General features: G+C 50.4%; 1 protein-coding gene across 2 annotated transcripts in view; it reads left to right on the top strand.

The window, feature by feature from the left end:
- The first annotated feature begins 10,121 nt into the window (after positions 1 to 10,121).
- The window catches only part of SHISA9 (shisa family member 9), a 359,800-nt gene continuing 352,316 nt past the window's right edge, over positions 10,122 to 17,605 (top strand). The window contains exon 1 of one of the 2 annotated variants that reach the window (XM_055408894.2): positions 10,122 to 10,807. In XM_055408894.2, the coding sequence (XP_055264869.2) occupies positions 10,122 to 10,807 (686 nt within the window). The remainder of the gene's footprint in view (positions 10,808 to 17,605) is intronic. The other variant, XM_088833122.1, reaches the window with a different exon arrangement.

Genomic DNA, 17,605 nt, shown 5'->3' with positions numbered 1-17,605 from the left:
GTATACAGTTGGGGCATTATCATCTAGTCTCAGTTGATTCCTAGGGATAAGCCTAGTTATTTTAATACAGCTAGCAGGAAAATTCATGACCCCCCAAACCTATTTTGGTTTCACAGTATAGTTGGAGGGACTTCAATTATTCAGATACTTGCTTCAACCTACCACTTTACTTGTAAATGGAAGCTACTGTGATGTTTTAAAATTAGTCCCAGACTCTGGGATTTCATCTATAGTAAAATAACCAAAAATTGGGAAGGGTAGGTTTGCCAATCTTTCTCTGGTAGGAAATATTTTTAAAAATAACACACACATACACACTAAATGGGCTTCCCTTGTGGCTCAGACAGTAAAGAATCCGTTTGCAATGCAGGAGACCCAGATTTGATCCCTGGGTTGGGAAGATCCTTTGGAGAAGGGGATCTCAAGCCACTCCAGTATTCTTGCCTGAAGAATTCCATGGACAGAGGAGCCTGGTGGCCTACAGTACATGGAGTGGCAAAGAGTTAGATACAACTGATTGACTAACAATTTCACTTTCACACACTAAATGGAAACTAATGTGGAGTAAGTCCAACATACTTTAGAAAGTAAATTGTAATACAAAAGTAATATATAACAATTAAAATATGTGTTTTTTTTAAACATTTATTTCATCAGTCTTACTTTTTCTCAGTTTTCTAAGTGGTCCAGTAAAAACCTCAACACATATTGGTATTATTCTTCAGACTAGCTTTTGAGAACTACTCCCCGTCCCCCTGTTTTCTGGTTGCATTGCTAGGCATGCAGGATCTTAGTTCCCTGATCAGGGATTGAACCCATCTCTGTAGTGGAAGGGTAGCATCTTAACTACTGGATCACCAGGGAAGCCCTGAGAACTACGTTTAAAGAGCACCTACCAAAATTTTTCCTGCTACATTTCTGAGAATGCTTAGATATATTTAACTTAAATTAACATTCTCAAAGGTCACCACCTCTGGGAAGTCCTTCTTTTCTGTGTTGGTGGAGCTAAACATCCTCTTCTAAGTTTCTGTAAATGAGAAATGACCTCTGAGAAATGGAGCATTTCCTGCCACATCAGTAACCAAAGGATGTCACAGTCATCAAGAATTGCAGCCACCATGGATGGTGAGTGGGTAAGCCCTGAAGGAACTCAGGAAGGAAAGAATACCTGCCATCTAGCAGCCATCAGATGGCAGCCACTCCCTACAGTGAGCCCTGAGGAACTCAGGATGTGGAAACACAGGAAACTGGCCTATCAAAGGAATGATTTCAGTGAGCCAGACTCTTGCATCTTCCCATACATAGAAAAGCACTAAATTCCTTAACTGGGGATACCTGGTTTCAATTTACAACAATCTTTTAAGATTTAGACTACCTGCCTTTTTGCAAAACTTTACTATATAATCTACACCTACCAGCCCCCCACCCCCTACCCACCCCCCAGGGTTACTTAAGATGTTGCCTCCTGGGCTTGAAGTCCTAAATTCCTATCAGATAAAACATAATTCTCAACTTTGAGGTTGTGAATATTTTTTAAGTCAACACCTCTGTTTCTGCTGGAGTTGCATTGCCTATACACAGGGCTGGTTATATAATCGGTGGGACCCTGTGTTCAAAAATCACTTGGAATTTCAAGAAGGCAACTGTGGAGCATTAAACCAAGCACGGAGCCTTCCCCAAGCATGGAGCCTTGATGCAGGGCTGCACAGACTGCATGCCCAGGAGGCCTGCCCTGCCTCTGTATTCTATCTTGGTCTGCAGATGTTGAGATCCTGGAAAGCCCGACTCTTGTCTCAGCCACCTGTCTCCTCACTTCCGGGTGTAGTGCCCGACACACTGCGGACTTTCAGATTTACTGTATTAAATGATGGTTTCACTGCTAAGCGTGAAACTGAATAAAGGGAACCTCTTTTAAAACGGAGTCTGGAGGCCAGAAGGGGAAACTCCCAGGCACTACCACTTCATTAAACCACAGGTCCCAACAGGAAGAGACATACCTTGCATTTCCGGAGGAACGTCTCTCTCTCTTCCCTACCACCTCAGCCTGGGGAAGATTTTCCCCCGCCCAGCAACAGGCCCAGCCAATGAGAACTGTCCAAACTCAGCCAATAGGAAGCCAGCACTACCGGGGACTCTGAATTCTCCGTGGGGCCTTTTGCTGCATGGAATGTGGTGCTACTGGTAAAGAACCCACCTGTCAATGCAGGAGACATAAGATACGCGGGTCGATCCCTGGGTGGGGAAGATCCCCTGAAGGAGAAAACAGCAACCTGCTCTAGTATTCTTGCCTGGAGACTCCCATGGACAGAGGGACATGGCAGGTTACTTTGTCTGCTGGACTTACATAGAACGTTTGCTTATCCCACATTGCAATTCTCTGATATTCACAAATTAACCCATTTTGCTGGTAAAATAAGTGGCAGTGTTATTTTCAAGGTCAACATCAGGTTCCAGTCACTATGCTTTTATCACTCTACACAAAGTATGGAGTGTCTGTTACAGGTCTGAGGAGAGGCACCGTTCTTATTCCCCCATTTATAGGTGAGGAAACTGAGGCTTAGAAAGCCTAAGTGATTTGAGATAATCAGCCTCATTTGAGAAACTGCTGGGATTTAAGCATAAGCAAGATTCAGTGTTTTTTTTTTTTTTTCTTGCCCCCAGGGGTTGTTTTGTAAACAGTTTTTGGTTGTCATAAGGGGAGGTGGGCTTCCCTGGTGGCTCAGATGATAAAGCATCTGCCTGCAATGCAGGCAACCTAGGTTCAATCCTTGTGTCGGGAAGATCTGCTGGTGAAGGGAATGGCAAGCCACTCCAGTATTCTTGCTTGGAGAATTCCATGGACAGAGGAGCTTGGCTGGCTATATAGTCCATGGGGTCCTGAAGAGTTGTGCACAATTGAGGGACTAACACTTTCATTTCTCATCTGGGAGGTACTTTTGACATCCGGTGGGTAGAATCCAGGGATGCTGCTAAACATCCTGCTGCTGCTGCTGCTGCTAAGTCGCTTCAGTCGTGTCTGACTCTGTGCGACCCCATAGATGGCAGCCAACAGGCTCCGCCGTCCCTGGGATTTTCCAGGCAAGAACACTGGAGTGGGTTGCCATTTCCTTCTCCAATGCATGAAAGTGAACAGTGAAAGTGAAGTCGCTCAGTCGTGTCCAACTTGTTGCGACCCCATGGACTGCAGCCTACCAGGCTCCTCTGTCCATGGGATTTTCCAGGCAAGAGTACTGGAGTGGGTTGCCATCGTCTTCTCCAGCTAAACATCCTACAGAGAGTTAATTAACCATTCCAGTCATCACTGCTGAAGCTGAGAAACTCTGTCCTGATACCAAAGGCCAAGTTTCCTCAATTCTGGTTTCCAGTACCAGCCACGTCATATTCTTTTCTTTATTTGTATTTTATTAATAAAAATTTTATTATATTTATTACTTTTCTTAAATTGACTTTAAATCGATATACTTGAAAGGACTACACCTTAAACATTGAAGCCATATGTTTGATGTGACATCACTTTTTTCCTGATATACATTGAAATAAATATGTCAATGAAAAGATGTTGCCTGCGTATCAGTAAACAAAGGATGTTGCCACCATCAAGTCACTATAGCTGCCCACTGCCAAGCTTTTAGCCATGGCATTGACCTGCAAGGGTTCACCCAGAGGGAATTCAGGATTCAGAAAAGCAGGATACTGGCCCCAGACAGCTGAGGTGCACATCAAATGAATGATTTCAGTGAGTCCAGACTGTTGCCAAAACCTTGGCTCCCTGTCCACTGATGCCAAATAGAAATATGGAGACAGAGTTTGGAGGAAATAGAAAAGAGTAGCTTTATAACCGTTGCCAGACAAAAGGGAAACAGCGGGCTAGTGCCTCAAGAACTGTGATCCCTCTTTCTCGGGAATAGGGAGAGGTTTTATATCCTCTTGAAGGTCTTGCATTTTTTTTTTTTTTCTTGCAAAGTTTCAAAATGGCTATAGCTGGCATTAGACATCTCACAGCCGGGTCTTGTGTCCCTGAAGTTATCGGCCCATGACCTGCATGTAAAGGAAAAGCATGACAGCTGCAGAGCATCATCTATATGGAGAAAGAGAGTAATTAGCTTTGTGAAGGACAAATCCAGCTACAAGTGTGTGTTTGTAGTAACAGTAAAAGAATAACCAAGATTGTTTAACTCTTGCAGGCTGGTTTCACTAGTATGTACTAAAGGCTGTTCACCCAGTTCTGTTTTTGCTGCAACAAATGCCTCTCTGTTATTTAGTCCCTCCGTATCAATGGAGGAAAGGAAACAGGTATAATTTCTGTCTGGCTAAAGACTAAAACTTCAGTTTTGCTTCATTTGACAAATATCAGCTGCCTGGCCCAAGGGCCCATTTATCTCCTACATCAAGAGTCTTGTATTTTCCCAGACACAGAAAGGCACTAAATTCATTAACTTGAGATATCTGATTTTCTTTAATTAACAGTAATTTTTTTATGTTCCGATTGTTGCAGAAACCGATAATTGAGAAACCAAGCACCACACTTGGAGAGTTGGAGAACCCAGGTTTATTACTCCGGCAGGCCCAGAGGAGTTAACACTACAAGCTCTGAGCCCTGAACAAAGGGATTACAGAGTTTTTATAGACAGACTGTAGTGGGCAGCACTAGCTGCTAATAGGCTGGTTTAAACTAAGGGGTTTCATGCGTGCGCGGGAATAGCAGTCAAGACGGGTAGGGGGATGCCCGACCTTTACACAGACAGGCATGGTTAAGCAGGATTGCAGGGGCTGGGCAGTTGCAAAGAGCAGGACAAGGGTGAGTGAGATAAACTCCAGTTCCTAGTATCGTTAAGTTCCCACTTTCTGAGACTAGGTGACCTACGTGATCCAGACTTTGCAAGCAGCAAGCTGAGTTACAGAGGCAGAAGGAGCAGGAAGTTATGTAAAATTTTAACTTTTCCTCTTCATGATAACCTCGCCTTTGCTGCAAAACTCCTGTATATCCAGCTTCCCTCCTTACCTCTTCGGAGCAGTCCCTCTGAGTGAGCTGAGAGTCCAGACTTTCTGTCTTCCTGACTTGAAGTCCTTAGAATGTCCGCCAAATAAAATGTAATTCTCAACTTTTTAGGTTGTGCATTTTTTTCAGCCAACAAATATAAAATTATTAAAAAAAAAAAAATCTTTGTTGGGGGGACTTCCCTAGTGGTCCAGGGTTTAAGACTCCATGCTTCCACTGTAGGGGGCACGGGTTGACGCCTAATAGGGGAACAAAGATCCCACATGCCCCATGGTGCGTTCAAAAAATAAAAATAAGTAAATAAAAATATGCTAAAGTCACTTAAAAAATTCAAAAATATCTTTGTTGGAGTACCGCCAAAAATTGCCTCACACACTACCTTCGGTCTGAGAGATCTGTATAGCAGACCCACTTTTCTTCTTCTAATAAAACTTCTTATCGTTTCAGAACAAGGGAATAAAATATATCATTTCAGTATTTTACTTGAAACTGGCAGCTGCCAGTTTGGCTTCTGTTAGAGAAGGTCATAGAGAGGATGTGACCTGAGAGCTAGACCTGGGCAATGAGAGGCTCCTGACACTCCTTGGCCCTTGAAATGTACATTCCAGCCACTTTTCCCACACTAGAAGCTGTTCCAAGGATGCAAAAGTCTAAATAAACGGTTAAGACTGGCAGATGGGTGCAGATCTATTCCTCTTGCAGCCACTCAAGACAAACTCATCTGTAAGTTCGCTTGTTTATTAATCCTGCTAATCTGAAGTGGCTGCCTCTTTCTCCTGTCTTCTCTCTCCAGAGATGGGCCAGTTTGGAATTTCACCTGGGAAGCTCCCTGAGGATTTAAATCAATAGCTTCTGTTTCAGTGCTTTTTATTTTTTTTCTTTCTCAAGGCTAACAGTTGCTTAGAGACTACTTTGAAACCCCAAGGCACCGGATGAGGACAATTAACAAAGAACTTCTGGGAGTGAGGACCACTGCACAAATCATCTGACTTGCTGAGCTGCTTCTGGACGTGGGTTACAAGTCCTGTTAAGTGAGCATCCTTCGTTACAACGCTACCTCCACTAATTGTTGGCGGGGGGGGGGGGGCGGCACACCATTGCACTCTTGATGCTGCACACACTGCAGCCTGACAGCAGTAAGGCTGGAGCAAATGAGATTCTTCTTCAGATATTAAAAGCCCCTGTGTTGTAAATAATAATGTCATCATCTCTTTCACAAAAAGCACTTTCATTAAGAGCTACGATTTAATTTCAACACATTTGCATGAATTCATTTGGGTAGTGGTAGGGGGTGGCGTTTAATAACGATTTTTCATCTTCCATGAACTTGCCAGGTGTTTCAATTAGGAAGTTTATAAATGCGCCCCACCCCTCGTCCCCAGAAGCCCTGAAAGAAATATCTTCTCAATCACATGTTCCAAATGGGGGCATGTTCCCAATAATCACACATCTGGTAGGAAGTAATGAATCTATTTCCTGAGTTGACATACCCAGAGGAAATCGACTTTTTTCCCTCTGAGGAGTAAACTGAAGATGACTCCCCTCTCCTCTAGGTATTTTTCCAATTCTCAGGAAATAGGCTCGGGCAGTATTCCAGGGGACACTGACAGCCAGGGCAGGTGGGAGCAGGAAGGGAATTTGGTTGGGGCAAAGCTTACAGGGCTTCAGGTTTGGAATCTGGCAAATAAGCCACGCAGAGTGGATTAGGTCTGCTGCTTCTTCCCAAAGCCGTTCCCTGCACTCTCTTTGTCACAAACAGGGGGCAGTCTCTGTTAATTAAAGCCGGCAGCAGTCTCCAGAGCCGGTCTCCTCTGAGGATCGGACTCAAATGTCCTGGTGACAGGCAATATTTTGCAGAGCTTGGAGGCTGCTTCTGAAATGGACTTTTCAGTCTAGATTTCGTCTCTTTTTGCTAAGCTTTTTCTTTTTTTTTAAATCAAATTTAGGAATGCCTTCAAACCTCTTTTGCAGGAAGGTATCTGTGATCCAGCCTTCTGTCCGGGTCTTGTCCTCAGCCCTCAGCCCTGATGTTTGCTGGGAGTGTCACATGGGGTGCAGTGGGGTAGGATGGCAGGAGACCTGGGATTAGGGGCCTGGCACTCTGCATTTCCCATTTGCTGGCTGTGTGACCTTGGACAAAGCCCTTAACTTCTCTGAGCCTCACCTTCCTGGACTGAAGCAAATGTGTTGGAGCAGCTCTTCTCAATTCTGAAATCTTGTGTGAAAACATTCCAAACCCTCTGCACGTCTATCTCAGCCCTAAGAGTTCCTTTCCTCTCTTAAATACAGGGTGTTGCATGAAAGATCTTAATTAGTTCATTAAAACAGCCTGTAGGTATTTTGGTGGGGGGGGGGGGCTTCCCCAGTGGCTCAGTGGTAAAGAACCCACTTGCTAATACAAGAGACTGGAGTTTCATCCCTGGTCTAGGAAAATTCCCTGGAGGAGGAAATGGCAACCCACTCCCATATTCCTGCCTGGGAAATCCCATGGACAGAGGAGCCTGGTGGGCTACAGTCTTTGGCCAAGAGTTGGACAACAGCAACATATTTTTAAAGTGTTTCCCACATCCACATTGTTCTAGATGCTGGGGGACTCTTGCCAGAGTCAAAGCCTTTCTGGCCTGGGCTTTATATTTCAATGTGGTATGACAGTAAAAAAAAGAAATAATAATATACTGCCAGCTGGATGGAGAGTGTGGAGGCCTATTTTAGGAAGGTGCTACCTGCAGTGGTTAGAACACAGGCTCCTGAGTCAAATTTCTTGGGTCAAATGTCAATAGCAGCACTTCTTTGCTTCCTTGGGCACCTGGTTTAATTGCTTTGGGCCTCAGTCTCTCCCTCTGTTGTGTGGGCTTGGAAAGATTACCTAACTGGGGGAGTTAAATGAGATCAGTCACTCAATGGTTCAGCAAATATTCCCAGATTGTCTGCTAGATGCGAGGCACTGCTTTAAGCATCGTGAGAAGGTGATTTTACACAAGCAAGCTTAGTGGGTATGTTACAGGCATCGGATAAATGTCAGCTGTGGTCAGCTCACACACCAATGCCTGCGTTTGGAGAGACTCACACCGCAGTGGTGGGTGTGGGTAGACACAGGTGTGGGTGGACGCTGTTTTGTTTTGGGGATCTTGTTCTGATGAACAGGAGGAGTTCATACTACGCAATCTCATGCCTTGTCCTGAGGGGTTCGTGATATAACACAGCCCACAATTCATTGATTCTTCCAGGGCTGGTTCACTCCTGGATACGGCTCTAACAATATGGCCCTGGTGTGTTTTTGTTGGAATAGGGTCATTCTCTGCTAGTCTTTAGCGGGAGAGAGTAGGTGACCATTTCTTCAAAGAGAAGGCTTCTTCAAAGCCGAACCCCCTCTCATGCTGAGAAAATTTGCAAAATAGTCCCATTAAAACCCCCTGATTTTTCAATTAAGGAGACCCCCACCCTAGTATGTCACCTTCTCTGTGGCCCAAGCTCTTGATTCTTCGGAAATGCCCTGAGAAGCCCTTGACTGCAGCCAAATGGAGAAGAGGGGTGGTGGAAACATTTGCCTGCAAATCGCCTAGCCTACTGCAAAGTGTATACTTAGTTAATGCAATTAAAAAACAAAACGCAGGGGCGTGTGGGGATCTAAATTTGGTGTAGCAGCTTTGGTACAATTCCTGTTTTAGGGGCTCCTGGAGTCAAATTCAAGCTGAGGAGAGGAAGAAGTGGGAGAAATGGGAGAGGGCCGACGGCTGGCTGGAATCGGCTGATGTGAGCTAGGGCAGATTTGGAAACACTGACGACGGGAGACTTGGAGCCGAGGAAGCAAGGCCGGGTTCGGCAGCTCCGGTGAGGATATCCGGGGTGGTGGTGGTGGTGGGAGTCGGTGGGGACAGGGGCCAGCCGGCTCCCGGAGAACGATGCGCGAGGGCTGCAGGTACGGGAGGGCGGCCGAGGCTGGGCGCCCAGGCCTTGCGCTGCACCAGATCTGGGCGCGCAGAGGCGGCGCCGCGGTGTGGCCCTCCTGTGGAGCGCGGGGAAGGCGGCCTCGGCGAAGAGGGACCAAGTAGCAGGTCCAGGGGCCTGGGAGAGAGTCCCGAGGAAAGACGTTCTGGGGCCAGGTCATCGCCTCGGCGGTGGCCACTACCTCACCTTCCCTGCGTTTCTTTGACTTTATTTCATCCCGAGCCCCTCTCCCGGGGGTGCCTACGCCGGGTCCAGGCGCCCTCCCAGGTCTGCCTTGGTCCTCGCCTGGGCCCCGGGAGTCCACCCAGCCGGGGGTGGCGGGGAGCCTCGGGTTGGAGGGCACGGCCCTGCAGTGGGCCAGGCAGCCCCCGGGCACCTGGGAGGGACGATCCTGATCAGATCGCGCCCCACTCCGTCTTGGAGTGGAAGCCACCTGGTCTGTCCCTCAACCCTTCGAGACACCTCTTTCCCCGGTGAGCCGACTCGAGCCGCTGCTCCTGCGCACGCACCCGGGAAAAAGCCACGGGCGGAGCCGCCTCCGCGCCCCGAACAGGTCGGAGCCGCGGCTCCCGCCCAGTGAGGGTGCGGGAGGTCCCGCCGCCGTCCCCCACCTGCCGGGAAATCCGAGCTGTGCCTTCAGCCACTGCGGCTGCCGGGGCTCGCTCCTGTCCGCCCGCCAGCCCGGCTCGGCTCCGCACGCCCCCCGCCTGGCTCCCGCCTGCCCGCCCGCCGGAGTCACCTCTCCCGCGCCCCCGCCCCTCTCCAGCTCGCTCCCGCCCCCGCCCCCCCCGCGCCTCCTCTGCCCGCCCTCCTCCCCCTCCCCCTTCCCGCCTGCCCTCCCTTCATTCCACAAGTGTCGCTTCGCTCTCTCCCGCGCACTTGGCGAGCTGGAGAGGTGAGCAGGGATCCTGCGAGCGGGCGCGGGGCGGCGAGTCTCGAGCCGCCGGCCGAGGGGAGGCGCGCACCGGCCGACTCGCCCTTGCTCTCCGGCCCCCGCCTCCCCCGGGAGCCAGCCGGACCTGCACCCTGCGCTGGCCCCCGTTCCTCCTCCCCCCGCCCGGCCCGGCGCGCTCCTCCCCGGCCGGCCCCTCGGCGCGCGGCGCGCTGGAGGCGAACACGGGCTGAGCCGAGCGCAGTGGCCGCCGACCACCGAGCGCCCCGCGCCGCTCCCTGCATGTGCGGCCCGCGGCGGCTCGCAGCCCCCGGCAGCAGCCTCGGCAGCTTCGGCCGCGCCTCGAGAGGCGGCTGCAGCGGCTCCAGCGGCGGCCGAGCGGCCGAGCCCGGGCTGGGAGACACGATGCGCCGCGTCCTCCGGCTGCTCCTCGGCTGCTTCCTCACCGAGCTGTGCGCCCGCGTGTGCCGGGCGCAGGAGCGAGCGGGGCAAGGGCAGCTGGCGCAGCTGGGCGGCGTGTTGGTGCTGACGGGGGGCAACCGCTCCGGGGCCGCCTCCGGAGAGGTCGGAGAGGGCGTGGGGGTCTCGGACGCGCCCCCGACCCGGGCGCCCACGCCGGACTTCTGCCGGGGCTACTTCGATGTCATGGGCCAGTGGGACCCGCCGTTCAACTGCAGCTCGGGCGACTTCATCTTTTGCTGCGGGACTTGTGGCTTCCGGTTCTGCTGCACGTTTAAGAAGCGGCGACTGAATCAGAGCACCTGCACCAACTACGACACCCCGCTCTGGCTGAACACCGGCAAGCCCCCCGCGCGCAAGGACGACCCCCTGCACGACCCCACCAAGGACAAGACCAACCTGATCGTTTACATCATCTGCGGGGTGGTGGCCGTCATGGTGCTCGTGGGCATCTTCACCAAGCTGGGGCTGGAGAAAGCGCACCGGCCCCAAAGGGAGCACATGTCCAGGTGGGCTGCCGCCCCCCACCCCCCCACTCCCCGGGCGCCGCTCTCCCTCCCCTCCCCTCCCCTCTCCCCCTTCCCGGAGGCAATGGCGCTCCCCTTCCACCCCGGCCTCTCCGCGGGGGGATGTCACCCGGGCAGCCAACTTGGGCTGGGAGCGCAGAGAGGGGACGGGGAGCTCAGCACAGGTGTGGATGTGAGAGTGTGTGTGTGGATTAGAGGTGTCTTCCCCCCACCCCCACCCCCGCTCTCTTGCCGCCCCCTCCCGCCGAGTATTGCCGCGGACTTGAGACACACAGCCTGGGAGCCCGTGCCTTTGGAGTCTCTGGTTTTGGGGAGGGGGGGTGGTCCAGCCTTCGGATTCCGCATACTAGCCTCTAGGTAAACAGGGACCGGCGGGCCCGAAAGGAAAGGGGGGCAAGGAAAGGGGGGCGTGTGTGAGCCCGCGCGCGCGTGTGTGCGGGGGGGAGGGAGGCAGGCAAGGAGTGTGTGCCGCCTGCAACTCGTACGACTCGCGAAAATGTGGTGAGGGAGGTGGAGAGTGCGGGGAGGGCGAGAACAAAAGCTTTGCTCGGAGCGGCCGCCTCGCTTTCCGCCGAGCTGCCAGGTCCCTGGAATTGGGACCTCGCCCCCCACACCCCCCATCACCCCCTCGTCCCTCTCTCCAGCTGCCACCTCTCCCTGCCGGGGGCAGCGACCTCAGCCGTGGCGCTGCGCCCTTTGCGCGGGCTGGTGTGGCCTCCCAGGGCCGGAGCCCCCTCCCAGCGTGCCTTTACCCCCCCAGACACCCTGATTCGTCAACTTTCCCTTTTGCCTTATTCATTATGCAAGTCCCAGCACGAGCAAGTCGCAGCAGATGGGAGAAGGCATTTGGGGATTAATGGAGCTATTTGCCTTTTTTTTTTTTTCCCGAGTGTCTAAATCGATTCGCACAACCCAGTAACTTTGGAGGCTGAAGACGCAGACGAGAGGATGCAGCCCCCGGCCGGGGAGAGGCCAGGGGTTGGTGTGGGGTCCCGGCTGGGGTGAGGAGGGACGGGGGAGGGTGGTGAAGAGCGCAGGGTCGCCTGCACACAGCCGGATGACTGGGGAACAAGGTTTATTCTCTTCCCGTATACGCGCAACAGAGTCGCCATGTGTTTCCCCCCACCCCCAAACACACACACACCCCGCACCTCCGGCTGCCTGCGCGCGCGCGTGTGTCTGCACGCGCTCCGTGTGCCTGCCTAAAAAATCTCAACAAAGAGACCCACCAAAAATAGGCGAGGAACATCACTACCACCTCACTAGTAATTATTTTCTATTTATATGCAGATTATCGGATGATTTCCCCCCCTCCCCCACCCCAAGGGAAGAATTTGGGGGAAGAAAGAGGTGAGGAAGTTCCTCTCGGTTTGGGTTAGCAGGGAGGTGTGGATGGATGGATGGTGGGATCTAGAGGCACAGAAACACCACCCCTCCCTCACCTCCCAGGGGTTTCAAGAAAGCCTGACCTACCAAAAGAGGCAAGTGCGGGCCCCGCCCACCTCTTGCCACCCCAAGGTGCCCGATCGCCAACCCCAAGGGCCGGTGGTTTCCCGTCCCCCCGCTGTCCTCGCCAAGGGTCTGGTGTTGCGAGCCAGACTCGGAAGCTGGGTTGCGGCAGCGGCTGTTGCCTCGGTAGGGAAATTCACCCAGGGATGGGTAGGCTGCCTGGCAGATTTCGACTTAATTCCTCTGCTGAAATCTCCTTGGAGCCTTTGCCTTGCAAACCAGGGCTTCGGGAGCTCTCCTCCTGATTCGGTTGGGATGGGGGTGGAGAGGCAGGAGGAGGGAGCTGGGAAGCTGGGGAGGAGCACTAACCTTTGGGCCACTGTGGGAGAAAGTGATGCTGGCTTGAGGCCAGCAGGGACTCAACTTCCTGGTCCTGCCCCCTTGCAGCTCTGTTTACTCCAGCCCAGCAGGCTACAGCCACATTCCTCTACAAGTACCAGGAAAGGTCTCCTTGGAGGTGGAATCTAGGGGGTATCCAGTCCTGGGGAAGAGCCCCAACACAGGCTCTTCTTGCATACATTTTGAGAATTCCAGGCTGGAGTGAAGGTACATACTCCTGAAAAGAAAGAATGCTTGATTTTTACTGTTGACTCCCAAGGTATAGTTTTCAACCTTGGCTGATGCTTAGGGTGACCTGGAATGCTTTTTAAAAAACCCTGTTGCCAGGGGCCCCACCCTAGATGGTTCAAATCAGGATCTCTAGGGTGGGGTCTGTGCATCTATACTTCTGTGTGTCTCTCCAGGCTTTATGGTGTTTAGTCAGTCACTGTCCAGGAAAAGGAAGAAACATTTGCTGAGCACAGTTCTGGGTGCCAGGCACTGTACTAGAGATGTGTGTGTGTCTGTGTGTGTAAACATCATTTAGTTTGCCCAGTGATGAGACAGGTGCTAATTCTCTATTACATAGGAGCAAATCATAGCTGAGGTTGGTAGCTTGCTCAAGGTCACACAGAAAATTGCGCATTCTTTACTCCCCTAGTGTCAGCTGTGTCTGGGGCAGATGTTTTCAGGTTGAGTGAGCATCAGAATTTGAGGAGCTTCCTAAAATGCACAGTCTTGTGCTTTATCCAGAGAGATTCTAAATCCATCTATCTGGGCCTCAGAAGCCTGCCTTTTTACAACCTCTCTGAACGGCTTGTGTAAAGTGGTCCACACTTGACTTGGGAACATTTTCCCGGATGGAGGGTGGATGGATTCATTCAGCGTGCCTCGCATTACATTCTGTTGCTGGTTCTCCCCATTTGTGTAGCCTTTGGGTGTGTTTCTATGGTGCTGGGGGCTGCCCTGAGTACTCACCAGGTGCATCCTGCTCTCCTGATGCAGTTAATCATTTCATATCCCAGCCATGGCTCATTCGCTTTTGCCCGCATGGGCCATAGGATGTTTGGCTGGGTCCAGCATGCCAAACTGCAGCAGAGAGACTGTAGGGTGGCTTTCAGGTGAAATTAACCTGCTGGCTGCAGCCTCTTAATTTATTTTGTCTCGAGCTGCAGGGGTCACTGGGGTGGGAAGTTTGTTCTTACCTCACCTGAGAGTACCTTCTCCTCAAAGACTTACAGCGTGTGCTGCTCCCATGTCACACCTTGGACTGCTCCTAGTGACCAGTGTGGTTGTGTTTGATGAGGTCCCTTTCCAGGCTCAGAGGCCTGGGCACATTGCCTGCTTCCTTCTGGGCTGATTAGGACTGAAAACGGGGAGAGACAGCAACTCCAGAGTATGCGCAGGCCTGGCCTGTGATGTGGAGAAAACTGTATAGATGCTTTTAGAGCAAATATAACCACAGACACATTCAACCACTATTTATTATTGGAAGAAGTGACCACAAATGGTGGGTACCAAATGGTACCAAACCATGCAGACACATTTTATTTGGTCTGCAACATATTTCTATGTCTGTATTCTTATTTTTGGGCTTTCCAGGTGGCTCAGTGGGTAAAGAATTCGCCTGCAACACAGCAGATGCAGGAGACGCGGGTATGATCCCTAGGTCTGGAAGTTTCCCTGGAGGAGGGCATGGCAGCACACTCCAGTATTCTTGCTAGAGAATCCCATGGATGGAGGAGCCTGGGGGGCTACATTTCATAGGGTTGCAAAGAGTCAGACACGACTGAAGCGATTGAGCCTGCAGGCATGAATTCTTAAGTTGTTCCCAATTTGTTATTGTGAAACATTTTAAACATACAGAATACTTGAAAAAAGAATAAACATAAACTCCAGTAGATCTTTCATCTAGAGCAAGGTTTCCTCCCCTTGGCACTCCTGACTTTTGGGGCTTGATTGTTCCCTGCTGTGGGAGGCAGTCCGGGGCATTTCTGGGTGTTTGGCAGCATCTCTGGACTCTGCCCCTTAGGTGCAGGTGGCACCCACCCACAGTGCAGTCGGGACAATTAAAATGTCCTCAGACGTTGCCAAAAGTCATCCAGGAGCGGAGTCACTCCCAGTCAAAACCTGGTTATTTAGATTGAACAGTTATTAGTATTTTGTCGCGTTTGTTTTATGGCTATCTCTCTCTCGCTCTTCCTTCTTTTCTTCCTCTCTCCTTCCTCTCTTTTTTCCTTTTTTTTTTTTGGCTGGAGCAGTTGAAAATAAGTTGCAGACATGACGCTTCATCCCTAAATACTTTAGTGTGGATCTCCTAAGAACAAGGACATTTCTCCCACATAACACAGTTCCAGTATCCTGCCCCCAAAAAGGAACAAAAATTCCATAACATCAGCAAATAGCCAATTGTATTACTGTTTTCCCAGTCATACACCAGAAATGTCTTTTAGAGATTGGGTTTTCAAACCAGGATTTCAGTCAAGGCTCACTGCATTTGGCTGTGAAATCTCTTTAGTCTCTATCGTGTGCGGTGTTTTAAAACCAACTTAGAACCAATGACCAACATTTAAAAACCTGGGAGGTTTCACATAGAAATCCTGATTTTCTGATTTCTCTTGAGAAACCAATAGATCTGGTAATACTGGATCTGTATTTTCAAGCGGCATTTGTTCCCTTTAGGACCCTCTCAGGTTAATTCCACTTGCCCCCATGGTCCCCTGGCCCTGGTCCCCAGTTCAGTCAGTCATGTTCCCTGCAGTCCCCAGAGAGGTCATCGGGCCGATCTGAAGAGAAATGGGTTCAGGTCAGATGGCTCCAGATTCAGTCCCAGCTCAGCCACTTAATAGTGTGAAATTTTGGGAAATTTGCGGCTCATCTCTGATTCTCAGATTTCTGTCTTTAAAAGTGGGATGATGAGGGTCCCTATGTCATAGGCCTGATAGATTCACTGAGAATGGGCTTAGAAATCTCACAGAGCAGGACCTGCCATAGGGTCACTGCTCAGTGACTATTACCTTTATTATCATCCCTATTATCGCCTTTATCTGTGGAAGGAGGTGAAGTTGTAGTCTGGAACTCTGTGCCTAGTGCTTGCTCTGCTATGTCTACTTAGCTGCGTGACGTTGGCCAAGTCTCGTCACCTCTCTGGACTTGACACTGAATTTTAGCAGGACAGGTAGCAAGTTCAGTAGGTTCTTATTAGTTATCTATTTAATACATGCTGCTGCTAAGTCGCTTCAGTCGTGTCCGACTCTGTGCGACCCCATAGATGGCAGCCCATCAGGCTCCGCCATCCCTGGGATTCTCCAGGCAAGAACACTGTAGTGGGTTGCTATTTCCTTCTCCAATGCACGAAAGTGAAAAGTGAAAGTGAAGTAGCTCAGTCATATCCGACTCTTCGCGACCCCATGGACTGCAACCTACCAGGCTCCTCCGTTCATGGGATTTTCCAGGCAAGAGTACTGGAGTGGGTTGCCATTGCCTTCTCCGATTTAATACATAGCAGTGTATATATGTCAATTCCAATAAAAGTTAATAAAAAAAAATCACCCAGGCCAAAGCTTTGCCATGCATTTTATTGGAGTATAGTTGCTTTACAATGCTGTGTTCATTTCTGCTGTATAGCAGAGTGAATCAGTTGTACTTATACATATATCTCCTCTTTTTTAGATTTCCTTCCCATTTAGGTCACCACAGAGCACCTGTGCTGTACAGCAGGTTCTTATTTGTTACCTGTTTTTTACATAGTAGTGTAGTAATGTATATATCTCTGGAGAAGGAAATGGCAACCCACTCCAGTACTCTTGCCTGTAAAATCCATGGGGTCGCAAAGAGTCAGACACGACTGAGAGACTTTACTTTACTTCAGTGTATATATGTCCATTCCAATCTCCCAATCCATCCCATATCCCCTCATTGGCCTGGCTGATATTCAAGGACACTTGCTGCCTTTGCTATTTTGCCATAAGCTTGTGTGTAAATTCTCATTTAATTTCATGTCCCACAGAGGTCAGCTTTATGACAATCTGCTTTTCACAGAGGCACAGATTGCTTTTCAAGAGGATGCAAAATCCCTTAGCGAGTGGAGGAGCTGGACTTCAGGCCCAGACAGTCTGAGGCTATGGCACGGGTCCTTGACCACCAGGCTGCACTGTCTTGAAGCACTGACATCCAGGACTTTAGTCTTTGCCGATCGTGCTTGATGCCCTGCAAATAAGAGTGCACGTGTCAGGGCTAGTTCAAGGAGCCCGAGTCAGATCAAGACTACAGATGTTTCCTGCATCTGCCCCTGGCAGGGCCAGCCCTCTTGGCAAAAGCACTGGTGAGAAATGACCTTGGGGGCAGGAATGTGTGTTTGAAGCTCTTTACATTCGAGGCTAGTAGGGAACACATGTCATTATCTTTCCCACCTTCAAACAGTCAGAAGTCCAAGTGGCAAATTACATAGCGCCATGTCCTGTGTAGTTTTCAAACATGCTTCACGAACACTTGAGTCTCTTACAGAGAAATGGCATCGAGTGATAAATGTCCCTCCTGCTGCTGCTGCTAAGTCGCTTCAGTCATGTCCGACTCTGTGCGACCCCGTAGATGGCAGCCCACCAGGCTCCGCCGTCCCTGGGGTTCTCCAGGCAAGAACACTGGAGTGGGTTGCTATTTCCTTCTCCAATGCATGAAAGTGAACAGTGAAAGTGAAGTCACTCAGTCATATCCGACTCGTTGCGACCCCATGGACTGCAGCCTACCAGGCTCCTCCGTCCATGGGATTTTCCAGGCAAGAGTACTGGCACAGGGTGCCATTGCCTTCTCCAACCTCCCTCCTGCTCTTGCCTTTCCTCTCTTATTCCAGCCTCCCGCCATCTCTCTTTTCTTATACATTTATGGTTATCCTGTGGCTTCCACCAGCTGCCCAGGGTGGAGAAACCCATGAATGCATATGCTATTGGCCACAAA

Source organism: Moschus berezovskii, chromosome 27, assembly GCF_049115385.1.
Source record: "Moschus berezovskii isolate FMDL1 chromosome 27, NW_MosBer_1.0, whole genome shotgun sequence".
NCBI classification, from domain to species: Eukaryota; Metazoa; Chordata; class Mammalia; order Artiodactyla; family Moschidae; genus Moschus; species Moschus berezovskii.
Note: the sequence above shows the minus strand (reverse complement) of the source record. Positions and strands in the feature narration are given on the sequence as shown.